General features: G+C 52.2%; 1 protein-coding gene across 2 annotated transcripts; it reads right to left on the reverse strand.

The window, feature by feature from the left end:
- Positions 1 to 542: 542 nt before the first annotated feature.
- C1qtnf1 (C1q and TNF related 1) lies at positions 543 to 26,935 on the reverse strand. 2 transcript variants are annotated; one of them, XM_034507970.2, is made up of 4 exons: positions 26,518 to 26,935; positions 8,254 to 8,412; positions 5,573 to 5,712; positions 543 to 4,548 (listed from the first exon to the last, which is right to left on the reverse strand). In XM_034507970.2, the coding sequence occupies exons 2-4, from the start codon at positions 8,406 to 8,408 to the stop codon at positions 3,998 to 4,000; spliced, it is 846 nt and encodes a 281-aa protein (XP_034363861.1). In that variant the 5' UTR covers positions 8,409 to 8,412; positions 26,518 to 26,935; the 3' UTR covers positions 543 to 3,997. The 2 variants fall into 2 exon arrangements, with proteins under 2 accessions (XP_034363861.1, XP_076791493.1); XM_076935378.1 differs by lacking the exon at positions 26,518 to 26,935 and adding an exon at positions 21,498 to 21,552.
- Positions 26,936 to 27,156: the final 221 nt, after the last annotated feature.

Below are 27,156 nucleotides of genomic sequence, written 5' to 3' on the forward strand. Positions count from 1 at the left end.
GTGCTGGATTTATGTGCATGTAGGCAAAACACCCATATGCATAAAATATGCATGAGGGACACCAGAGAAGGCACTGAGGCACACGCCTGTAATCTCAGCACAGTAGGATACAGCAGATAGATAGATAGATAGATAGATAGATAGATAGATAGATAGATAGATAGACGAACAAATAAATAAAATGGCAAAAGCACTGACTTGTGGTCACATCATGACTGTTGCACACTGGAATTCAGCAGCTGTGACTGCCTGTACACAACTGGGCTCTTCGGCACGCAGCCCTGGAACTGGGATGAACTGTCACACCCACACCCTGAGGACTTAGACACAGTTGCCTGAGGGAAAGGCCTAAATTATTCAATGATAGGTTGTCCATGCTCCTGCAACAAAACCTAATGAAACACACTGGGAGACACACATGCAGACACATACATACATACACACATGCACAGTCACACGCACCCATACACGGGCAACTAGCTGGAGTAAAGGGGGAAGGAGAGATTCCGTGGACTGCATATGATTAAAATACAGCGTGCTCGTGTATGCAAATGTCATAAGGAAACTCTTTATTATCTATAATTAATATATGCTAACATTTGAAAAGGTCAGGCATGATGGGGCACACCTGTAATCCCAGCATTCAGGACGTGGAGTCAGGAGGATCAGGAATTCAAGGTCAGGCTTATCATATAGTGAGTTTAACATCAGCCTGGTCTACATGACATCCGTCATGGGGATCACTTGGGCACCAGAGCAAATGCCACCTTCTTTCCCATGGTGGCTGGACCAGCTGTGGATCAAATATTCACAGGTCACAAGACAGTGTCCCTTGAGTGAGGCTGAGGCTTTCCTTCTTAGGCCCCTTTGGGAAAAGCCCCAGAGCCCACGTCCAGGTGACTGCAAGGCCCCTCTCTGCCCACAGCCTTTATACTGTGGAGAAAGGAGCTTGCTTTTTAATAAGAAAGGGTCCTGTGCCCACCTGCTCCGTTTTGGCCCCATCCCAAGGCCAAGCATGGCCACATGGGCTTTTAACACCAGGCAAAGGCAGAAGGCCAGCTGTTTGCCAAGCTGCTGGCTCCAGCTTCCAAGCCAGCTGTTGGTAGCTGGAAAGGAAGGGGTGGCTACTGACCTTGTTGGCCAGTAGTGAAAAGAAGTAGCGCCTGCCCTTCACCACAGGGACAAAGAGAGACTGTTAAGTGTCCAAACCCATGAGTTGCCACAGCAAGCTTCACTGTGATTCCCAAAAGAGACATACACACCCTGGTCTCTGGCACCTGTCAGTGTGTTCATTTTCTGAACCCTTTACCAGATGTGCTTGCATTAAATCTGGAGAGAGTGAGTCCTGGATTTAAGGAGACCCTGAATGAAGTTCCAAGTGTCTTTGAAAGGAAGACACGCTGTGTCTAGGTCATGTGGAGTCAGGACAGGAAGGCTGAAGTGATATGGCAAGGAGTGTCTGGAGATACAGATGTCGAGAAGCATGGTCCCCCAGTCAGTGCTATGACAACTGCCTTGCTCACATCTGGATTTTGAACTCTGACTCCTAGAACTATGAGAAGAGATTTGTCTGTTTGCAGCCTCCTGGTTTCTGAGTCTTTGTGACACAGCCCCAGGATGGTCATTTAGTTGTCCAAGCTCCAGGCCAGCCCAGGAGCTACCTGCTGGTCACGCTCCAGTGCAGAAGAACAAACTCCTACCGTCTGGGAGTCTCCATGCCTGTCCACACACTGGGCAGCTCTAGATGCTCCATACTCAGGAGATCAACGTCTCCTGAGTGGATCTTAGTGGATCCCACAACAATGTGGGCCCCAGCAGGTCCCTGAGTATAAAGCTGAGGACTCCATCGGATTAATAAGCAGAAGGGTGGGTGCTAGATGTGGAGGAGGGAAGGAGCACTCTACATGGGGAGGAGGGAAGAAGGAGTACTCTAGATGGACAGGAGGGAAGAAGCACTCTAGATAGGGAGGAGCACTTTAGATGGGGAGGAGGGAAGGAGGAGCACTCTAGGTGGGGAGGAAGGAAGGAGGAGCATTCTAGGTGGGGAGGAGAGAAGGAGGAGCACTTTAGGTGGGGAGGAGAGAAGGAGGAGCACTCTAGGTGGGAAGGAGAGAAGGAGGAGCACTCTAGGTGGGGAGGAGAGAAGGAGGAGCACTCTAGGTGGGGAAGAGGGAAGGAGGAGCACCCTAGATGGGGAGGAGAGAAGGAGGAGCACTCTAGGTGGGGAGGAGAGAAGGAGGAGCACTCTAGGTGGAGAAGAGGGAAGGAGGAGCACTCTAGATGGGGAGGAGGGAAGGAGCACTCTATCCAATGAGCAGACAAAGACGCCAGCTTGCTGTGGATTGCCATGGCAAGTTTAATGTTTTCTTGAAAGAGCAGGATAGAGCACAGGAGGCAGCAGCCTCTGCTGTAGGCACACCCGTGGGAAGTGGCTTGGAGAGCGTGATCAGCAGAAGCCCCTTCAGAGGTGGCATATGCACACATTGAGCTCCGGAAAGAGAAGAGAGGGATCCTAACCAAGGGCCACCAGGAAGCAGCAAGCAAGGCCTAGTTGGCACAAAGCAGATATCCAGTGACCCAAGCCCTGGGGATCCACATAGGGCGAGATGGGGAAAGAACACAGGTTCTCTGCAATCAGAGAATCAGGCCTGCAGCCATCCCTGAGTCTGAGCTGGGGGTGGGACATGCATCATTTCCTGTTTCCTCTTCTACCTCTTAGTGATTGACCCGGAAATAGGTAGATTTTTAGAGCTCTACCCCAGCTCTGGGATCCAAAGGAAGTTTCTCTCTCTCACATGGCCATAGGCTGGCTAGGGCTGTGTCGGGGCTGGACAGGTCTATCAGACACATCAGCTCTAGCAGGTTAATGCATCAAGTACCCAGACAGGATGCTGAACTGGGAAGGAAGCAGGACACTGGGGATGGCGAGGGGCAGTTTGATGGAACCTAAATCAGAGCCCTGGTCCTTCCATAGTTAATCCACCAGGAAAAAGAAATGGGGAACTGATGCCCCAACAGGCAAGAGAGCCCACCCACCCTGGGTTCTGGAGTGGCTGGGGAAGTGGAGCAGAGCAGAGCAGAGAGGTACTAGGACATAGTAGGCGCTTTATTTCTTATAAAGAAAGCTGCACAGGTCCCTGAGATCCCCAGCCACTGTCAGGATCCTGTGAGTTGGTGCAAGCAGGATGCTGCCACCAGCCCAGAGTCAACCATAGAGGACACTTGCTGCCCTCCCTCAACCCTTTCACTAATGTGGCTCAGAAGGACTGACAAGTTCCTGGGCAAGGCTATAGCATGTCAACAGAGCTCGGAGGTCAGTCCTGCTGTCCCCGGGAGAGCTCATACATAGCCTAGAGTTAAGTCAGACGTGGTTTCCAAACCCACAAACTGCAACTCCTCTGTTGCCATTTATGCTTTTCCTGTGCCTCAGTTTCCCCAGTATAAACCTCTCTTCTCTCTCTCTCTCTCTCTCTCTCTCTCTCTCACTCTCTCTCTCTCTCTCTCTCTCTTTCTCTCCAGCTGGCTGAAAAGCCAAAACTAACACCACCTTTCTTTCTCTTTTCTGCTTTACTTCGTTCCTAAGAAACTTGTGACATTTGCTTACTTGGGTCCAGAAATGGGAGCACACAGGGGCTGTGCTCTGGAGCACCCTGTGGGACAACACAGCACAGGGTCGTCTAAGGCTGTGTACACAGAAGGAGTTGGAGGTCCACCAATATCCTCACAGGCTCCCCGCCCAATGATTTCATCCGCCAGCAGCTCTCTGCTTAGACTAGCAGCCAGATCTGGGACCGCACGGTCCTTTGGGCTTCCCAGTGGCCAAGGGCATCATGTCAAAAACCAAAACTGAAGAAGCCAAGGCCAAGGAAGCCAGGATGGAGGAAAGAGACGATGGGATCAGCCTGGGGCAGGACTCCAGTGTCCGTAGAATGCAGGGATAGGCCGGGTGCCAGGCGAGAAGGTCAGCAGTCCGTGGAAGCTCCACAGGGGGTGTCCGCTAGGGCTCGGAGGCTGGCTTGACCAGGTAGCCACTGAAGGTGATGTAGGTGTCGAACTCGTCACTGAAAATAGCGTTCTCCCGCTCACCCTTGAAGAGCCGCACCCATACCTCGTCCTGTTCACGCAGCTCCAGCATCAGGCTCTGACTCTGCATGATGCTGCGGTCGCTCACCTGCGCGTACAGGATCACCACCTCCTCCTCGTTCTTCATGATGTGCAGGTACGTCTCCTTCTGGTTCCAAGTGTGCACATTGAGGCTGAAGAAGTAAATGCCCGGCACATAGCAATAGAACTTCCCGGTGAACATATTGAAGTGTTTGTAGAGGTTCACAAACTCTGTGTCGAAGACCACAGGCTGGAAGTAGTCGTTACTGTGCAAAGCCTTCTTCCGGCCCACGGAGAAGGCCGCGTACTGGCTCTTGCAGTGGTTCCCGGGAGCTCCTATGGACCCCTTCTGCCCTTTGGGGCCGACATGGCCCCTGGGACCCGTAGAACCTATTTTGCCATACTTCCCCTGGAGACCTCGATCCCCTCGATCACCTTTCTCACCTAAGAGAGAACAAGAAGATGTGAAGTCCCAAGGCAGGCCAGCCTGCAGCTGCCTCCCGGGCAGCAGTCTGACTCCATATCCCAGCATCCTCTCTGGCACCCCTTAGCAGGAAGCTCCTGGGCAAGGGGGCGTCTGGCTTCTCACATCATTAGCATCAACGAAAGATAACCTTTTCACTGTCAAGAGTTGGGCCTGTGTACATCCAGAGGACACACTTTCTCTGTTTCTTTCTGGAAAGTCCTGGCAGAGATAAAGGAACATATGAGTCTGTCCACACGCGGCAGGCTCTGTGGCCAGGCCTGGGCTCACTCTGAGTAAACGCAGATGTCAGGATTCAGTGTAGGGGGGAAGGGGGCCCAGGTTGCAAGCATTCCCTGGGGTTGTGTGACGTTATCTAGAGAGACAGGCACAGCATTTCAGAGAAATGCCTAAGGTGTTGAGTCAAAATTAAGAACTTAGGGGTCTACAAGTCCTGTGCAAATAGGGATGGGCAGAATCCCTGAGGCCCCTCTTTATGTATGTGTGGTGTGTGTGTACATGTGTGACATATGTGTATACACACCCTATGGGCACTTGGAGAGGCCAGAGAGGATGTGTGTGCCCTCTTTTCCCTCCCCTCACCTTTTGGCGAGTGTAAGCTCTCCCGATGAATCTTACTGCTTCAGAAAGCCTGGCTCTAGAGTCTACCCTCCCCCGCCCCTCCCCATGCTGGTTACAGGGTTTACAGGTACAAGTGGCTATACCTAGCTTTTCCATGGGTGCTGAGGATTTGAACTCAGGTCCTCTTGCTCTGCTCTTACCCACTGAGCCATCTCCCCAGCACCCTCTAAGGTTCTTCTGTTCATGGAGCAGGATCACAGCTCAAAAATCAAAATGTCTTCCTTCCCTACAGATGTCGCCCACGTCTGCTCTATGGTGGTGACTCACTATTCCTGCCCAGCCCTGACCAGCAACATCTCCCTCTCCATGTGCATAAAGCAGCCTCGGGGAAGCAGCCCCCAAACCGTTTCTGAAGCCTCTCACCTTTCAGGATGGTGATGTTGATCTGGGGTGGAGGAATTGTCTGGTACACAGGAGTGCCGGGGTCACAGCAGCGGTAGCACCGGGAAGTGGGGAGGCCCTCCCCCTGGCTGGGGCTATACTTCTCCCGTGTTTCTTCAGGCCTGAGGGTATAAACCAATATAGAATTGTGAAGTGTTTGTGTTGGGAGCTCTCTCCTGCAGCTGTGGACACATGGCTTGCCTCACCTTGCTACCCCTTCCCCTAGAAATGCAAGCTCTGTTTAGCATAGGCATGGGGGAGGATTCTGAGACTCAAACTGCAGACAGTCACCCCACACACACATATCCCACTACTAGTTGTAATATATCCAAAGCAAAGATAACACAGATGCCAATGACCTCAGGGCTTAGATGGTGAAACTACGCCCTCAAGACCAGGTCCTTTCGGTGGTAAAGGACTGGGCTATGGATCTGGAACACATCTACCAGCAACACATTTGTAAAGTCTCCATTCAATTCCTCTCCAGGTGCTTCTGGGCTGCAGCAGGACGGTAATGGCTCTACACCGCCACCTCATGGCCATGTGCAACATTGCCCTTTGCTCTCCTCCCAGAGGCTCCGCGGGACACAGACCAGTCAGCCCCTCTCTAACCCTGATCCAATCTCTCCCCAGACCATCTGGAACAGGACCCACACATTCCCTGATTCCAACTACATAAAAACCCAGTTCCTGGAGAAAGACACTCACACCTCTCTCCTAAGGTTTAGACCTCGTGCAGGAAGTCTCCATCCCCTAACCCCCATTTTACAGGCTCCATGGGTGTCTTGTGTCCAGAAATGAAGGCCTCATAACGACTCCTGGACTCTGAAACCTACTGTTTCCAAATGTTTTTTACAATACATTCTGGTGACCAGAATGGAGCCTTCTGCCCCCTGATCTCCCCCTCCATATCCAGCAAGTCCTGGGGAGTCAACCCCTACCGGAAGCACCCCTAGGACCATTCTGGGACCTTACCAACTCTAATGCACCATGTGAACAGCGGTCCTAGAGTTTGTCTCTCCACCAGCAATGCATTCTCTATGCTTCCCTCCATAGTTCCTTCTAGAAATCCCTTGAATACAAACCTCTCCTGAAGGACTCACTATTCCCTCCAGAATGAAGGCTGCATAAGAGGGTTTCCCTCACACTCAGCTGCCTCAGGCTCAGGCTTAAAACTTCCCATACACGAGGCCTTGTGCATGCCTCTCCCTACAAAATATCTTCCATAGCCTTGGGTCTGTATGCCACTGAGGGTACAGACGTGAAGGCAAGCCCGGGGCCCAGCTCCCACCACCCCAAACCATCCTCCCATCCTGCACTACCCGCCTACCTCAGTCTACACCATTCTGCCTTTTTCTCCCACACCCAGGGGGACCCTGGTACAGTACTGTGGATGCAGCCACTCTGGAGCCCCAACTGTATCATGTGTGTCTGTCTCCCTGTGGTCTTGGAATTTCTAGGAACCAATGCCTGTCCTCCATATGCTTTTCTAGAACCCAGGAGATGGCCTGGTTGACAGCGGCTACTTCATGTTTGCTGAATGAAAACAGAGGAGAGGAAGAAGAAACAAAGGACTTGGGGTCTTGGTCCCAAATTCTGCCTGGAAGCTTGCATATTAAACTGAACCAATGGGCAAGAAACCCTAAGTCGGCATGGAGCCTTGTACAAGCCTCTCGTTTGAAGACCCTACAAAATATTTCCCACAGTCTTAGGCCTTTATACCCCTGAAAGTCACACTCATGAAGGCAAGGGACGACACCCTCAAGTCCTTTATAACCTTTCAAGGGACCCTGGGTCTGTGGGTCCGTCCTCACCAGCACGCATTCCTAGTGAGAGGCTAGGGGTTAGACAAACTCCCTGGTAGGCAGACAGATAAGGAGAGGGGCCACAATAAAGGTGTTGAATTTCCAAGATAGCTTCCTCCTCGCCCTCCTGACTTGAGACAAAAGCCTGGCAGCTTAAAACAAAAGCTTTGTAGGCTTGGTATCTCAACCAGCAGGCTTCTGTGGTTGGGCTCTCTCAATAAGCTCAAGGCCAGATGAGGACGTGGTACCCTACAGTTACAGGCCAGTCAATCATCCCAGCCATTGGGAAGAGACTAGACCCCCCCCCCCCCGCTTTGCATAAGGTCTTTTCTTTGTGTGTCTGCTGCATGTGTGTGTTTCCTCGCCCCCAACAAACGCCTTTCTTCAACTGTTGCTGCTGTCTGTGGCATTTGAGACTTCTCTGAGGCCACTTGTGCTTGATTTTTTTCCTGTTTTTGTTTGTTTGTTTTTTAGTTCTTTAACTGGCAGAGAAAATGAACCTGAGCAAGTCCTCTAGACTGCAACACCATTTTATAAAGAAGTTGCTTGAGGCCGCTTGCCCCTGCCTTCTGCCTACATGCATTCCCAGAGCCCTAGCACTTATTCTTGGGAGACCAAGCTAAAGGCATGACAGAAATGTAAAGTTCTTGTAGACCAGCTACCTTGGACCACCATCCTCAGAACCAGACAAGATGCTCAAGTCACTGACTTCCAGGATCCACCTCCCTAGGACCACCTCTCAGCTTCCTCTTTGCCTTTTTGTAACTCAAAAAACCCACATCTGGAATAGTCCAAACCTCACACGTTTGACCTGATCAGATCGAGAGCCCCTGTTAGCGTGCTACCTCAGTCCCTCACCTCGTCACAGGATCCAGAGGAGATGGCAGCTCCTCTGCCTCTTCCCACTCCTGTTGTTCCTCCTGAACTCGTGGCACAAGGCTCAGGGCGGGGCCCCAGGTGACAGCCAGCAGCAGGCAGCATCCCAGCATGAATCCCTGTCCACAAGAGCCCATCTTCCTGCCGAAACAAAAGGAGAGGGCATGGGTCAGGAAGGGACCACAGAGAAACAGCCAAACGTTGCCTGGCCCACCCCCCCCCCAACCTCTCTCTCTCTCTCTCTCTCTCTCTCTCTCTCTCTCTCTCTCTCTCTCTCTCTCACACACACACACACACACACACACACACACACACACACACCCCTCCACAAGAGCTGCTGAATCATTGAGCACAGGATCACCTGCACCAGCCTCTCAGGAAAGAGAGCCCATCACCTGCTGACCCCTGACAATGAGCAAAACCAATTCCAGGTGAGTACTGGACAACTAACCCTCCCTAGAAGGGCTGGTGGGCAGAAACTGGCAGTGGCTGTTTTCTGCCACCAGGCGGCGCTGAGCGAATATCCATTTGCACTAAATTTAGGCACCATCATGCATCCATTCAACTCAATCCCAATTCACAGCCCCCAGCTTTCAAGCAAAAGCTTAGGCTAGACCCCATCTCTTCCAATATGGAGACTGTGCGTCATTCAAGCCCCTCCCCGATCCCAGTGTTTCCCCACCACTGGCCAAAGAAAGTGCAGACGAAGTGTGTGGTGAGCTTAAGTGCTTGTTTAAATTCTCTGCCCCATCTACCTGTCATCTCTAAGGTCCTGGCCTAGGACAAGCAGAACCTGCCTCTCTTTCCCTGTGGCTACACATCTCAGTCTATGGTCCAGCCTTTGGCTTCTCAAACCTAGGACTCCTCGTGAACTTCAGCTTCTCGTTCAGCTGACCAGAGCAGGGCCTCCGGGCACTGTGTTTTCAACACACGCCAGTGCTGCCAAGGGTCTGCCGATAGCACTTTGCGTGCCACCTCCTAGCCACGCCCCCAAGCCTTGGCACCTGTCAGCAGCCCTGCATTCCTGCTCCGTAGCCAGGAGTACCCACGTCCTGTTTGGGCTGATAAGCAGTTAACAGGCCCTGCAGCGGCACCAGGCACCCGGCTGAGATTCCGTACATCCTTCCAATTAATTTTCCGGACCCATGAGGTAGGGGTAGATATGAGAACATGTCCTCATTAATCACTTCTATCCCACCGAGGCCTCGTGTGATCCCAGGGCCAATCTTTCTGGGAGACAATATTCATTCATTAGTATGCCGTTTGTAAATGAGAACAGGGGGGCTTGGGATGAGCTCTCCGCGGTTGAGCGCTCGCCTTGCAGGCACAAAGGCATGAGTCCCACTCCTAGAATCCACCACACACTAAATAAAAGTACGTAAAAGCCAGCTACGGTGGCCTGTGCTTACAGTCCCAGGATCATGACATCGGTGACAAGCAGACAGATGCCTGGGGCTCACTGGCCAGCCAGACTTGCTTAAGTTGGCGAACCCCAAGCCGATGGGGAGCCCTGTCTCAAAAAGCAAGGCAGATGGCACTTGAGGGACAACTGAGTTTGTCCTTTGGCCTCTACACACTCTCATGTCCACTCACAGAAGTGTTCCTGCACACCTCTGAATGTGCACAGCACGCACATGCACAGCACGCACATGCACAGCACACACATGCACAGCACGCACATGCACAGCACACACATGCACAGCACGCACATGCACAGCACACACATGCACAGCACGCACATGCACAGCACACACATGCACAGCACACACATGCACAGCACACACACACATATGCACAGCACACACATGCACAGCACACACACACATATGCACAGCACGCACATGCACAGCACGCACATGCACAGCACACACATGCACAGCACGCACATGCACAGCACACACATGCACAGCACGCACACATATGCACAGCACGCACATGCACAGCACACACATATGCACAGCACACATATGCACAGCACGCACATGCACAGCACACACATATGCACAGCACACACATGCACAGCACGCACATGCACAGCACGCACATGCACAGCACGCACATGCACAGCACACACATGCACAGCACACACATGCACAGCACACACATGCACAGCACACACATGCATAACACACATATGCACAGCACACACATGCACAGCACACACATGCATAACACACACATGCACAGCACACACATGCACAGCACACACACATATGCACAGCACACACATGCACAGCACGCACATGCACAGCACACACATGCACAGCACACACATGCACAGCACGCACATGCACAGCACACACATGCACAGCACACACACATATGCACAGCACAGCACACATATGCACAGCACGCACATGCACAGCACGCACATGCACAGCACACACATGCACAGCACACACACATATGCACAGCACACACATGCACAGCACACACACGCACAGCACACACATGCATAACACACACATGCACAGCACACACATGCACAGCACACACATGCACAGCACACACACATATGCACAGCACACACATGCACAGCACGCACATGCACAGCACGCACATGCACGGCACACACATGCACGGCACACACATGCACGGCACACACATGTACGGCACACACATGCACGGCACACACATGCACGGCACACACATGCACAGCACACACATGCACAGCACACACATGCACAGCACGCACACATATGCACAGCACGCACATGCACAGCACACACATGCACAGCACACACATGCACAGCACACACATGCACAGCACACACATGCACAGCACGCACATGCACAGCACACACATGCACAGCACACACATGCACAGCACGCACATGCACAGCACACACATGCACAGCACACACATGCACAGCACGCACATGCACAGCACGCACATGCACAGCACGCACATGCACAGCACGCACATGCACAGCACACACATGCACAGCACACACATGCACAGCACACACATGCACAGCACGCACATGCACAGCACACACATGCACAGCACAGCACGCACATGCACAGCACACACATGCACAGCACACACATGCACAGCACGCACACATATGCACAGCACACACATGCACAGCACACACATGCACAGCACACACATGCACAGCATGCAAATGCACAGCACACACATGCACAGCACAGCACGCACATGCACAGCACATACATGCACAGCACACACATGCACAGCACGCACACATATGCACAGCACACACATGCACAGCACACACATGCACAGCACACACATGCACAGCACACACATGCATAACACACACATGCACAGCACAAACATGCACAGCACACACATGCACAGCACACACACATATGCACAGCACACACATGCACAGCACACACATGCACGGCACACACATGCACGGCACACACATGCACGGCACACACATGCACGGCACACACATGCACGGCACGCACATGCACGGCACACACATGCACGGCACGCACATGCACAGCACGCACATGCACAGCACGCACATATGCACAGCACGCACATGCACAACACACACATATGCACAGCACACACATGCACAGCACACACATATGCACAGCATGCACATGCACAGCACACACATGCACAGCACGCACATGCACAGCACACACACATATGCACAGCACGCACATGCACAGCACACACATGCACAGCACACACACATATGCACAGCAAGCACACATATGCACAGCACAGCACACACATGCACAGCACACACACATATGCACAGCACGCACATGCACAGCACACACATGCACAGCACACATATGCACAGCACACACATGCACAGCACACACATGCACAGCACACACACATATGCACAGCACACACATGCATAACACACATATGCATAACACACATATGCATAGCACACATACATGCACATCATGCACAGCACACACATGCACAGCACGCACATGCACAGCACACACATGCACAGCACACACACATATGCACAGCACGCACATGCACAGCACACACACATATGCACAGCACGCACATGCACAGCACGCACATGCACAGCACACACATGCACAGCACACACATGCACAGCACACACATGCATAACACACATGCACAGCACGCACATGCACAGCACACACATGCACAGCACACATATGCACAGCACACACATGCACAGCACACACATGCACAGCACACACACATATGCACAGCACACACATGCATAACACACATATGCATAACACACATATGCATAGCACACATACATGCACATCATGCACAGCACACACATGCACAGCACGCACATGCACAGCACACACATGCACAGCACACACACATATGCACAGCACGCACATGCACAGCACACACACATATGCACAGCACGCACATGCACAGCACGCACATGCACAGCACACACATGCACAGCACACACATGCACAGCACACACATGCATAACACACATGCACAGCACGCACATGCACAGCACACACATGCACATGCACAGCACACACATGCACATGCACAGCACACACATGCACAGCACACGTATGCACATGCACACACATGTGCACAGCATGCACATGCACAGCACGCACATGCACAGCACACATACATGCACATCATGCACAGCACACACATGCACAGCACACACATGCACGGCACACACACACATGCACATCATGCACAGCACACATATGCACAGCACACACATGCACATCACGCACAGCACACACATGCACAGCACACACATGCACAGCACACACATGCACAGCACACACATGCACAGCACACATATGCACATGCACAGCACACACATGCACAGCACACATATGCACAGCACACGTATGCACATGCACACACATGTACACAGCATGCACATGCACAGCACACACATGCACAGCACACACACACATGCGCATCATGCACAGCACACACATGCACAGCACACGTATGCACATGCACACACATGTGCACAGCATGCACATGCACAGCACACACATGCACAGCACACACACACATGCACAGCACACACATGCACATGCACACACATGTGCACAGCATGCACATGCACATGCACAGCACACACATGCACAGCACACACAAACACAGCATGCACCTGCATTGCACACACACATATGCACATGCACACACACACGCATGCATAGCACACACATGCACACATATGCACAGCACACACAGTGAGAAGACAGAGGGAGGGAACTGCTGACTTAGGTCCTACTCCTAGGTGTCTGACTGCACTGGAGCACAGACAAGTTAAACTCAGATGAACCAGTGCAAATGGCCCAAACAAGACCCGCTTCATGCTATGCTCTGTCACGTTCTCCCAGACGCTCCTCAACCCTGACCTGCAAAAACCCTTCGCCATGGTTGTTTTATATATCAGGTTGTCTCCAGCCACGGAGACTTTTGCTTGGCCCTCGAGACTCTCCCTGTCAGACATGGATGTCCCTGGCCCAGCCAAGTGTCCTGCAGTACCCTGGACTTCATTAGTGCTCAACAAATATTTATCCAGCTAAGTTCCCTGATCTGTTTATTTCTCTGTTTCTGTATTTCCTGTTTTCCCCTGGTACCTTCATAATTATCCTCCTGCCCCTGTAAGTGCTAAGCTTGCATCTGGCAAAAGGAAAGTTTCCTTTCTTTAAACTTGGATCTGTTTGGCTCTGGGTTTGCCATTTTACCACCTCACTGTGTAGCCCAGGTTGGCTTTAAACTCTTGCTTCTCCTGCTTCAGGTTCCTAAGTACTGGCAGCTATAGGTATGAACCACCATACTAGTTTAAATTAGATTTTCTATTAATCTGAATATATTATGTATGTATATATACATCTATACATGATATATGTATCAATCAAAATCCACGTGTGTTTCGGGGCCATATGAATGGGAGCAGACACAAAGCTGCCTTTGGCTGTCCTTCCTCATCGGTTCTTGGTCTTGACTTTGTGACATCTGAAGCTGAAAATCCCCTCAGGTTTATGTGAAGGTGCTTTGTGGGATCCAAGGCTCTACCCACAAATGTTGTTAACATCCTCCTCAGTTTGTAACAACCAATGACTCCAGAAACTGCCCTGTCTGTCCACTCAGGGGCAAAATTACCCCCAGCCAGGAACCAGGGCTACGGCCACCATGCAAGGGTTGATGTGTCTTTCTGATCCAGAAAAGGAAATTTTAAATATGTTTGACAGAAAATAGGGTGCCCAGAGCCGGGCTAGAAATGTGACATGATGGGCAACAGCCCTTAAGGCTTGTGCCGACGGCAGTGAGGTGAGCACACACACACATGTACACACACACACACACACACACACACACACACACACACGTACACACAGCCTCTTTTGCAATTTCAAATCAAGTCAAGGCTGAAATACTCCCCTGCCCCATACGGTCTTAGCAATCATTTAACTAAAGTTAAGGCTAAGTCAGCCTCATCATGATACGATTCTTACAGTCACTTTTGGAAAAACCAATATTGCCCAACACCTAACCAAAGCTGGCCACGGATCACCGCTCTGTTCCTAGCACAGAGGAGTCTCCCCCGCAAAGAATGAAGCTTCCCTGCTGTGAAGCTCCACACAGGAAGACAGGTCCAGAGAAGGGTAGGACATCCTGATCAAGGGGTGACACCCCCACCCCATCCCCACCCCACTCCAGCAGTCCATACTCATGCTTGTTAGATCTCAAACTGGGGACAAACACATATGGCTGCCTATTAAACATTTCAAAGCAGACCTGCCTGTGGGCTCTCCCAGCATCCCTCAGTGCCTACTTGTAGCCCAGAGGCTGGGCTCCCCTTCCCCCGACACCCTTCCCTAAATAACCCAACAGTTTTGGTTGCCTGGTCTTTTTTTTTTTTTTCTGGTTTTTCGAGACAGGGTTTCTCTGTGTCGCCCTGGCTGTCCTGGAACTCACTCTGTAGACCAGGCTGGCCTCAAACTCAGAAATCCACCTGCCTCTGCCTCCCAAGTGCTGGGATTAAAGGCGTGCGCCACCACTGCCCGGCTGGTTGCCTGGTCTTTATGTCTACTCTCTTGAACAATCTCTTGGCCCAGGCTGCCCCACTTGGTCTGTAGCTGCTCTCCGCCCCCCCCCTCTGCTCACATGGCTCAGGGTCATGTCCACTCTGGATGCTCCCAGATGTTTCTGCCTCTGACTATGCTCCCTTTATCTACAATAAACTCTCCTCCACCACACCTAGGAGCAGCCATGTCTTTTCCCTTTTTCTCTTCCATTCAGAATGGCCTGTCTCTGGGTTGTGCTGCAGCAACAATCACTGAGGGCAACCCCATCCTGAACCATCCCTGTTCTCTGTTGAGGAGAGCTGACTTGCATGGGAAACCGTTATCTTACGTCTTCCTCCAAGTCCCACAGACAAGTTCCAGCATCCTTCCTCAGCCCACCCCGCCCACTTCCACCCAACCTTCACCCCAGAAAGCAGGAATCCCCCTTTGCAGAAGAAAGCAGAGGAGTAACTCACAGGGCCTGGAGGAGGGCGGCCACGTGAGGGCACTTCCTGGCTGGGACTTTTTGTCCCTTCCCAGACCTCATGTGGTGGGTCCTTTACGGAAAACAGTATTCATCCACAAGTCAGTTTCCTTATGTTCCTTTAAAGTCTGCCCTATTGTTTCTGGCCCGTCTGTGTGTGTGTGTGTGTGTGTGTGTGTGTGTGTACACCGAGGCCTCCTGGTGTGTCAGGCTGCCTGAGTGGGTTTGGCCTTGGTATCCTTTTTTCTCACCCAGCTCAGTGCCATTGACAAAAGCATTTTGTAAACACTGTTTTCTTAGTAATCCTCACAGGGCAAGCAGCTGCTCAGAGAGGCAAGAAGCCTGTAATCTCCCGGAGTAGCCAGGCGCCTTGGAAGGCGAGTCGGAGCCGCCCTCTCAGTTGGCAACTTAGCACAGGCATGGCTTATGGAATGCTCAGAGATTGGCCTGGCATTGTGCAAGAACTAGGGGTGCGGTGGGGGTGATTCAACCATAAATTAACGTAGTCCGTATCTCAGGAACACGACATACAGTCCAGGGAGAGAAACAAACCAATGCTTGAGGCTGAACGGTGAGCAGGGATAGTTCTAGACCTTTGCTCTCACAAGCTGTGGCCATTGTGGTATTGAAAACAAGACGCAAGCCAAGCATGAAGCATGGGGCACATACCTGTTATCCCAGAATGCACTAGGAGGGGACAGAGTCAGGACTTTGAGGGCTGCCCTCCTATCACTGAGATAATTCCAGCAGGCCACCACGCTCACATTTACACAGGTTCTGCTGACCAAACTCTTGTCTTTATGCTTTTAATGAAAGGACTTTATGGAATGGGCTATTGCCTCGACCTAAACATCTCAAATCTAAGACTAGTCTGGCTTTCTTGGTGAGACTATTTCAAGGTGGCTTGGGATTTAGATCCGTGGTGGAGCACTTGGCTAACAGGTGCAAGGTACTGGGTTCTGTTTGCAAAAAAGGAAAAGATAATAAAATGAAATCCAAAGTTCTGCTCCCCAGGCATGCCTAAGTGTCAGTCGCCTCCCAAGCTCTAGACAATTGCGTGCATAGCGGTATTGCTGCCATATTGGAAAGTACATTACATGTCTGGCATGGCTGCCAGTTCCAAGGGGGAACTCTGTTCTAGATTAAAACGAGGCCAGCGGGGGAGGAAGCAGGAGCCATGAACAAACAACCTGAAATCTGGGAGTCATTTAGATTCCTTCCTCCCTTGTATCCGGCACATCTAACCCACCAGCAGGCCTCCTTCGGAGCCTTGAAGGTCGTTTGTCCTTCCTGCCACTGGCCCCACCAGATGCTTTCCAGGGGCTCTGGCTGCCTCCCAGACAAGGAAAGCCAGCATCTTTGTCCAGCTTTGCTGGGGCTTGGACACTACCCTAAAGCTTCACACTCAGGTTTCAGGAAGCCTTGGCAGAAGAGAGCACTGGGTCCCAGCACCCTGCACCCTAGGACTGGATCCCACCACATTGCACCTAACACTCCAAGCTCCAGGCCACATTGAGCAAGCATAGCATCAGAACTCTCTTTCTTTGAGCACCGCATGGCCACCACCCACCGTTACTGTTCTTCCAAGGCATGTGTCCACCTTTGCCTCCAAAGTCCTCTCAAACATTGGGAGCCCAGGGATTTCTCAGTCTCCACTTGACACTGGGTAGAATCGATTTCAACCACCGAAGATCACAGAGCACAGGATTCAGCCAAGGAAGAGAGCATGCTGCATCGAGGTGCAAAGTCCTGTGTCCTTTCTTAGCACGTGGCATACATCAGCTCCTAGGTCCTTGCTTCTCCATGTTATCATTATCCGTCAAACACCCAAACTTGGGATGAGCAAGAGGGTGGTAGAGGGACTTTCAGTTGGTCCGTGAGCCGTGTTCATGCCTTGTTGTAGAAACCTCTTCAACATGATTTCCTTGCTGTGACCCTGCCAGCCATGCTGGTCTGAGACTCTATCTCTTCCCCCAACTTAAGCTTAAGGGAGACAGCTAGGGAGCCAGGACTCCTTTTGGGGAATGAGCTCACATGTGTTCCAGAGCCTGGATATCCTTTCCTGTTCCTGTCTTGGAGAAAGCTTACGTTTTAAGGTTTGGAGTTTTCTCTAAAGCCCACGGATGGAGAAGGTGGCTTCCTTCAGGACAGCCAGCTTATGAGCAAAGGAGTCTCTCTGGCTCTGGATGGAAGGTGAGATCTTGTTTGGGGCAAAACCATGAGAAGAAAGACCAGGAGCTCTCCCATCTTAAAGCATCCCCCACCCCCACTCCACCTGCACCAGTTCAAGGAGACCCAGCAGAAAGCAGGCCTCAGTCTGTCCAGACCCTGCCATGTGGTAGACAGGCCTCTAGCCTGGAGGTACCTGACCAGCCCAGCCTGCAGGACTCTGCATCCTTCAGGGGACAAAGATCTCAGGTGTCCTTAGGTCACCTCCCAGCTGAGCTCCCTCTGACTGGAAGCTTTAAGACCATCTGAGAGAAAAGAGGCCCCAGGGGCTTGTGCCAGGGCTTCACTCTGCAGGTGGCCTGGCCCATGGCCCATTTCTTTGGCACCAGGAATGATGCTGTCCTGGAGGCTGACTACTCCCAAGACCCAGAAAGGAAAGAACCTGAAGATTCTGTGCCTGGGCTCCAACATGCCCAGCCCTCTGCAAGCAGCACAAACTAGCCTTTGTCTGGTTAGCCCAAGCCTGGATATCCCCAGCACTTCACAGGAGCCGCCTGAGGCTGTCTGCAAGAGGGAACACTGCCCTCTACCAAGCAGCTACTAGGGCAGCAGTGCGATTTGCCCAGCAACTGTCAATTTCACTGCTTCTGTCTATCCATGCCCAGGCTGTTCACGCCGTACTCACCCCCCGGCAGAACCAAGTTCTTTGCGATGTCCCAGGTGCTTTAGTTACTTATTTTGTTGTTATCCTTTTGAGAAAAGGTTTGCATTCTGTAACCCACTGACTACATAGACTCAGTCTCACGGTGACCCTCCTGCCTCAGCCCTCCTGAGTGCTGGGATTGCAGGCATAAGAGACCATGCCTGGTGTGAGTTCTTTAAACTGTCTACTAAACTGTCTTTAAACTGTCTACTAAACTGTCTACTTGGAGAGATTGGCTAGCCGAGCCGTTAAGAGGACTTCATGCTCTTCCAGAGATCCAAGGTCAGTTTCCAGTACAACCCCTATAACTTCAGCTTCATAGGATCTGGTTCGCTCTTTTGGCCCCAGGGCACCTACACACATGTAGCATATATATATTTAAGAATAAAAATAAGTCTTCAAAAGACATACCAGTTTGGACCACTTCTTCTGCACTAGGTTCTTGTCTACTCTGTCTATTGGGTTCACCCTTCCTTATAGAAGGAAGGAAAGAAGGAAGGAAAGAAGGAAGGAAGGAAGGAAGAGACAAAGAGAAGGAAGAAGGGAGAGAGACAGGGAAGGAAGGAGGGAGGGAGGGAGAAAGATAGTCTCTTATGATATTGCCCAGGTTAACCTTGAATTGTTATATAGCCCAGGTTGGCCTTGAATTCACCACCATCCTGTTTTGGCTCCCCCACGCTGAGTTTATAGGCTTATGAAGTCTTCCCATGGATCGACCCTTCTGGTCTCCCCACAAAACAGTTGCTTTCCCAGGCTGCCTCCTCAGCTCTTAGCCTCTCCGGCTCCAAACCCTTCCTGCCTGTCGTGCCTTCAACTGACATCACCCCAACCCCATTCTCACCCAGTAGTGGTGCTGAGGTCCAAGTCTGTGCTCCCCAACACGCCAGCCACACAGGGCTGTTTCAATTAGCTAAGACTAAACAATAAAACTTCAGGTCTGATGGCAGATGTTTTCTCACTTCTCACCAGACAAAGAGGCCACCAGACTGGGCGGCCCGGCTGCCTGGGCTTTTCTTGACTATGCCTTTAGCCAGTGAGGCTTTTCATCTGAGTCCCCAAATGTCTGCTTGGTGACCCTGGTCTGCCCTGCCAGGAGACCCTCATACCCCCAATGAACTCATCCCCTCCTCCTGTTTCCACGATCCACATTTTTTTCTTCCCCTACGGCTAGCAGCTGGGTGAAAGACATCACTGGGGAAGCTGCTAGAATCCACGCTTTCCATTCATCTTCCACATCTAAGCCAAGCTTCCAGGGGTCTGTGCCTCTTGTGTTTTGCACCAAGGCTTTCCCAGCTGGTCCACGGACTCCCTGCCTACCACCAGCCGCTCTCCCAGAGGCAGCTTTAAAATGGGAGCATGGCTCTTGACTTCAAGGGTATCTGGTGTGTCAGGAAACGGGGTGTTTAAATCCTGAGTGTCAGCGTGGACTTCCCCTCCCCCATCACTCAGCCACCTGCAGCCATTCTGGGTCTTTAGATGGATGGCCCTCTTAACTGCCACGCCCACCCACAGCCATGTCTTTAGAAGCAGCCTTACCTAGCTAGCAAGCCTCCTGGACTCCTACCTGACACTATTGCCTCTGCCTCAGCATCTAATCCTGATCTCGGTCCCAGGAACTATGAACTCCTGGGAGATGGGAGCTGTTTCATTGCTATGCCCTCTGGCATCTGGCAAAAAAATATTTATTTTTGGTGTGTGTGCATGCACGCTGTATATGTAAAGGGCACCAAATCCCTTGGGCTAGAGTTATAGTTGTTTGTGAGCCGCCCAGTGTGGGTGCTGGGAGCAGAGCTTGAATCCTCAAAATCAGCAGCCACTCAGCCATTGCAGCACCTCCCCCACCCCCCCCACCAGTGCAGCATCACACACACCACACACACACATACACCCCCCCACACACACCACACACACACACCCCCACACACACACACCACACACACACACACACCACACACACACACACCACACACACACACCACACACACACACACACACACACCACACACACACACACCACACACACACACACACACACACACACCACACACACACACCACACACACACACACCCCCACACACACACACACACACACACCACACACACACACCACACACACACACACACACACACACCACACACACACCACACACACACACCACACACACACACACCACACACACACCACACACACACACACCCACACACACACACATCACACACACATACACCCCCACACCCTCCCACACACACACACACACACACGATGTTCATTTTTACTGCAGTCAATCCCAATCTTGCACAGTGAGACCCAAATGCAATCAAAGATGGCCTGCGTTCTGAATCTCGCTAGAGCCTGGAGCTACCCTTTCCCAAATCCTTTCTCCGCACTCAGAAAGCCCCCTGTTTCTAAGACTCCATCCAGTTCTGCACCAAAGTTAAGAACTCCAGAGGCCACCGGAAAGACAGATCAGATAAATGACAGTAATCAATTGGGTGGAAAACGAAGACCATGCTTGTTGATTAGAGGCAAACTCAACCCTCAGGAAGTACGGGGCTGTACTGACCAGAAAAGACTGGTTCTGTCTAAAGGAGGAGGAAGGAGAGATGAAGGAGGGAGAGAAGGGGGAACCTGCTGGGGGTCCAGGAGCACAGATCCACCAGCAGCGGCAATTAGCACAAAAGGGTACCTTATTTATTGGCTCAGAAGTTTCTAGAACCATAAGGAGGGAAAACACAGGTTAAGTGTGGCATCCCCACCCACAGCAGTGACCCTGAAGCCCACTCACCCAGCTGCTCCCAACAGCCACCACGGGGTGGGAGGGGGGAGGGGGGCGGAGCTGGGAACCACACTGTAGATATGCTCCTACCTGGGTTTCTCTGGGTTTCTCTCTTTCTGCCTGTAACAATCCCATCTCTTCCCTTGCAGTAAGTACACATTATTTTCCACTTAGAGAGGACAAAATAAGCCCCGCCCTGGGGACCAAGAGAGCCTTTTGTTTATTCCAGGAAAGTTGGCTATGCATAGGAAAGTTGACAGGCAGTGGGGAGGGAGGGATTGTAAAGCGTTTGTGGCTCACACGGAGCCACTGAGAAACACGTCATCCTCCTGCTGAAGCCTAAGGCCCACATCCTTTTACTCCTTAATAAACATTTGTTTATGAATGCCTGCAACACACCCCGGGCCAGGCAGTGGGCCGATGTTAGCAGTATCTGGGGCAGGAGGATGCTGACCTTCCCTCGGGCATTGGCCACTCCCACACATCGGGCTATGGTTTGGGGTGCCCACCTGATTGGCTTGCTTAGTGACAGCTGGGACACACGCAGCCACCCGTGAGAAGACCGTTGGTCTTCATTTACCCAGCAGAGGACTGCTGAGTATCATATGGGCACCAGGAAGGACCCATCACTGGCTTTCCTGGTTCAATGTTCACAAATCTTTGAGGTGGTGGCAGGCTGACACCAAATGCCAGCCCCTTGAGTCATCAGGGAAGATCAAAGCCAGAAGGACTGTGTGGTGTTCAAGGCCAGCCTGGGAGAACATACTGGGTTCCAGGCAAGTCCCACAAACATGGAAAGAACCTGTTAATAACAACAACAACAAGAAAAACTAATGTGCATGCAGAATTTCAAGACCCCAAAGCCACATCCCAATGATCGGCCAGAAGGAGGGGCATGAAGAATCCTTCCTGAGGGAAGGGCTCAGTTATGAATGGACAGCACCAGAGGATCCACTCTGGACGTGTGCAGACTGTAGGAGACCACAGGGTAGAGGAGGCTTGGGCTCTAACCTAGTCAGCCCCCAGCAGCCTCCAGGGCTCTAGCCTAGTCTCTGTCTCTCTGTCTCTCTGTCTGTCTCTGTGTATCTCTGTCTCTGTGTATCTCTGTCTCTGTGTGTCTCTGTGTCTCTGTGTCTCTGTCTCTCTGTGTCTCTGTGTCTCTGTGTCTCTGTCTCTCTGTCTCTGTGTGTGTCTCTGTCTCTCTATGTCTCTGTCTCTGTCACACACACACACACACACAGAGTAGCCTCTAGGACTTGAGCCTAGTCACCTCTCCAGCAGCCCCCACCCCTCCCCCAGCAGCTGTGGCTGGTCAACTCTCATGCAGGCGCTTCAGACCCTGTACCTCCTTTAGAAGAGGCCCCAGGCTCTGGAGGGAGAGGCTTTGTATATCAAAAGACTCAGAAGCTCCATGATACCAAAAACCTTCCAGATTTCCCCATCTTCCACAAGAACTCAGTGATCAGAACCCAGCTCGGTATCCTGGTAGAAATGAAGATATTCCAGACAGACACGTGGGCCTCTCCCTTTGACTCTTGGGACAGTGGACCTTGTGAAATTGGGATTTCCACTCCCACCCCATCTCCTACTTGGAGAAGGAAGCAATGAAGGGTCAGCGGTGCGCAGAACCGCCATGCCCTGGCCAGGACAGCTTAGCTCTGCATACTTTGTCTCTGTTTACATCTGAACCTCACATTGGGACCCCAGAGACAGACTCGGAGGCCACTGGGCCTCTTTTATTTGTTCTTCCCAATGTGGCCATACTAAATTATCCTGCCTGCTCCTGTAATTGGTCCTGTAATTGGTCTAGCTTGTTGAAGCTTTCAGGGGCTCAGGCCCTGGTGCTAACAACGCTATGTCGGAAGAACCAGCCCCGGTAATGCAAGGAAGGAAGTTGCAGACCCAGCCTGGCTTCTGGCCTGCATCTGCCTCAGGCCCACCCATGGTCGGACGGTCCCCCAGGAGGATCTTCTCCTTCCCTTGGTACCCAGGGCAACAGGCAGCTGGTAAGCAGATGCCCCATGGTGGGGAAGAGCTCCAGCCCCAGGATGGGAGGTGCTCCACCACATGTGGCCACAGCAGCCAGAAGCATGTCTGGCCCAGCCCTGGGCACCAGGAGCTTGGCTTCTCTACGCTGCTCTCCTCTCCTGGCTCCTCCCTCATCCTTGATGCCTGGGCTTCGGGCTTGCTGCCTGCAGGCTGTCTGCTGGTCAACTGTCTCATTTCAAGGAAAATTCCTACCTCAGCCAGGAAGATGGTAAGACACAGAGGCCTTAATGCAGTACCAATGGTGTGCCTGGGCAGGTGCCCAAGGAGGTGACTGTAGATACGCAAAGGCCTCCGAAACAGGCTAGGATGCCCAGTGGTCAGTGGTGATGGGGGCAGTGAGGTCAGGGTGGGTATCTCACAATGGGTACCAGCTAGTACAGGAAGAGCTACTGCTGGCCACACTGGTATCACACCATTGCTATTTAACCAGGATTCTAAGACACAGTGCCCTTCCAGGTTCAGAGGCCTCACCCTGCGTACAGGCCAGTTCCTCCACAAACCAAAAAGGCCTGTAGGGATCCAGCATGTCCCTCCATGCCTGGGAAGGAGGAAAAGAGAAACCACTTCTGAAGGCCTCCAAGACTGCAGTCACCATCAGAGGTCCTGTCAGGGCAAGGACCCAGGGCAGGGCCCTGAGAGCCAGAGCCAGCGCCAGAGTGCCTGTGGGGCTCACCGGCTTTCAGTAAACTTCTCTCTAGAGAAGCCAGAATGTCTCTTGCACCTTGTGAATGAGTCAAAGAGGTGGCAAAGTCCTGTCTAGATAGCCACTATGTGTCACTTGACATTAGTGAAAGGCAGATTTTCAGTGACTACAACCGGAGAAAATACCAGTCCCTAGGAGCTACAACCCACATTCCAGTATTTCTGGGTCCTTCAAGGCTGGAGCCCAGGCTGTTCCCAGTCCAGAGAGGGTGGTGGTCAGTCAGAGGCTGCAGCCTCCAGTGGACATTGACCTGCCCTTCTGGCTTCAGACTGTCACCTCAGCGTCACCTAAACCCTAGAGCCTCAGCCACCCTCAGCCCTAGTAACTGTGACCCACCAAAGGCCCTGACTCAGCTGTGGGTAAGAAACAGTGAGAGAGGGGTGTCCCGAGTGAACCCATAGTTTCTACGAAATTCTTTTCATCTTTGTTTTGATGGATGAAGCTCAATGCCAGAATGCTTGGTTTATGAGTCATGCTAATTACGGGGGGGGGGGGTTGCGGAGGGGCGGGCACCAGGAAAAATAACAGAAAGGAGTGTGTTCAGAAAAAAAATTAATGCTGTGCTCGTTGCTCTGAATAGGGAGGTTACAGCCAGGAATGAGCAGGCCTCACTCTCTAAGACAGGCCAGCGGTGGGGCCTGCCCACTCCTGGGGGAAGGGGCTCCTGGGCCTTCATGAACCTCAGAACACCTCTTTTGAGTTCTCAGCAGGGGCTGAGCAGGGAGTGTACATGAATGAGTTTCTAGGCAGTAAATGAGACGGTTAAAAAGCCGTGTCCCCTGCCTGGGCAGAGAATCCAAGTTGAGTCCTGGAAAGGGAAGATTTAGCTGGGAAGCTTCCTGGTAGGCTGCAGGGCCTGGGGCAGGTCTTTAGGCAGAGCCGTGAGGCACGAGGATCCCCTGTTCCCAGTCTTCTGCTTCCCTCTGCAGGTTCCCCTCCTCTCCAGTGAGCACTGGGGGGGGGGGGGCTGGTAGAGACCACACAGCTCCTCCCACACAGCAGCCCACGGTTGGTGCACTATAAAAAGCAGAGGCGGGCAGTTTCTAAGGACTTCACTTACTCCCAGGGGGATCCCAGTGACATTTCTCAGTTTTTCTTTTTTCCGTGGTTGTTTTTTTCTTTTCATTTGGTTACTTTGAAACAGCTAGTCTCCGTGTCTTTCGTTTGGTTACTTTGAAACTGAGTCTCACTCTATAGCCTTGGCTGTCAGAAGACTCATCAGCCCCCATCTGGCTCAGGATGGCTCAGACTGGCCGCAGCCTTCCTGCCTCACAGTCTTGAGCCAATATACTCAAAGTGGGTATTTGGTTGTTGCTGTTTCCACTACTAGAGATGCAACCCCGGCCTTTCATACGCTAGACACTACACACCCTGCTTCTGAACCACATCCCTAACCCTGTTGTCAAAGCTGGAGAAGCATGTTCCGTGGTCTCCATTCCAAGAAATAGGGAAGGAGGGAGCAGAAAGGAATCAGAGAGGCAGCTCCCTCCCACCTTCTGAGAGACAAGGGCGGAGCCAGAAGTAACTGTGGATGGGAGGAGGCTCCCCCAGAAGTCTAGCTCCCCAGGACAGGGAGCAGCAGCCTGGCTGGGTGCAAGGCTAAAATAGGTGGGACTCAGGTTAACCGGTAAGTTACATCTACAGCAGGATGCTCAGACTTGTGAGTCTAGGTGGACACAGGCTGAGCAAAGGTCCTGGGGCATCGTAGAGTCTGCAGCCCTAGCTCAGGGCTACTTCTAGCACCATAGGCAGCTCTTTTACTTCCTAGGAAGGTCCACATGGAGAAGGGATATTTGTTTTTTCCTGCCCAAGCTGGATGCCCTCCAGGAACAGCGAGACTGTTAGAAGAAGGGGCCAAAGTCCACACTTCCTGTTCAGTATTGGGTCTCCAGCTGACCACTGACAGATGGGACAAACCTGGATCCTAGCTGTCTCAGGTGATGCGGACAGGCAAGGGTCGGTGCGAGCTGGAAACAGAGATGCTCTTTCTCCTTCCACACCCTCTAAAGAGCATCCAGGTGAAAGAGAGACACCCCACAAAACAGTAGAAGAATGTGCAGTTGATCCTGTCAGCATCCTATCCACCAAAGAGCCCGCCCCCTGCACGCTCCAGGGAGCCCCAATAGGCTGCCTCTGCACAGCCAGTCTGTGCAAGGGGGGAATTAGCAAGAACAGCTCAATGCTGTCCCCCAAACTTCTGCTCTGTCTGCCCCCTTGCCATAAGCTCCACGTCACATCTCACTCCAGAGAAAGCGTCCACTCAGTCATGCTAGGACACCCAGATGAAGCCACGAAGACGAAGACGGAGCGCAGAGGCATCGAGTCCTTCCCGGTTTGTCCGATGACCAGGCCACCTACCTCCTTCTAGCTGAGCCGGCTGTGTCAATCGAATCCTCCCGCCTCTCAGGGCTCTCCGGGAGCTGTCTCTTAGAGCATCGCCCAGGGGCTGAGCCTTTTCTAGGCTAGGTCAGAGGGGAAGCACGGACGTGTCAAGCAGAGAGAGAGAGAGAGAGAGAGAGAGAGAGAGAGAGAGAGAGAGAGAGAGAGAGAGAGAGAACCCGAGGGAGAAAAAAGTCTCCAGGGGGAAACACTTAAGGAGGAGGGAAGGGGGAGGTGCAAGCCACAGCAGACCCAACACCTTTATCTCCTCAGCTGCCTCCAAGGTCTCTTTGACCAGAAGCGGAAACGTGGTTCCTCTCAAAAGTAGAGGAAGAGAGGAAGAAAGAGAGACCAATACAAAGCGCCAACCCCAGCCAGATGTGAGCTTCAGAGGAGCCTAGAACGCTCCTAGCCTCCTAGCGCTTTCTATCCAAACAGCAGCCGCTGAGGATTAACTGTGTGTGTGCCCGGCTGGCTGGCTGACTGGCTCTCCCTACTTCTGGATGCCCTGGGGTGCTGGCACAGGCTTGGAGGGGCCGGAGGTGGACACTTCTGTTTATCTAGAGGTCTTTCCAGATGTAGAGGTGGCTGTGAGCCCGGGTTGAGGATACTCCACAC

This window comes from Arvicanthis niloticus, chromosome 6, assembly GCF_011762505.2.
Source record: "Arvicanthis niloticus isolate mArvNil1 chromosome 6, mArvNil1.pat.X, whole genome shotgun sequence".
NCBI lineage: Eukaryota > Metazoa > Chordata > Mammalia > Rodentia > Muridae > Arvicanthis > Arvicanthis niloticus.

Excerpts from the sequence above, each read along its gene's own strand:
- C1qtnf1 (XM_034507970.2), bottom strand. The coding sequence starts at position 8,408 with ATGGGCTCTTGTGGACAGGGATTCATGCTGGGATGCTGCCTGCTGCTG. Across the intron at positions 5,713-8,253 it reads CCTCTGGATCCTGTGACGAG|GCCTGAAGAAACACGGGAGA; the intron begins GTGAGGGACTGA and ends TTATACCCTCAG. Across the intron at positions 4,549-5,572 it reads CAACATCACCATCCTGAAAG|GTGAGAAAGGTGATCGAGGG; the intron begins GTGAGAGGCTTC and ends GTTCTCTCTTAG.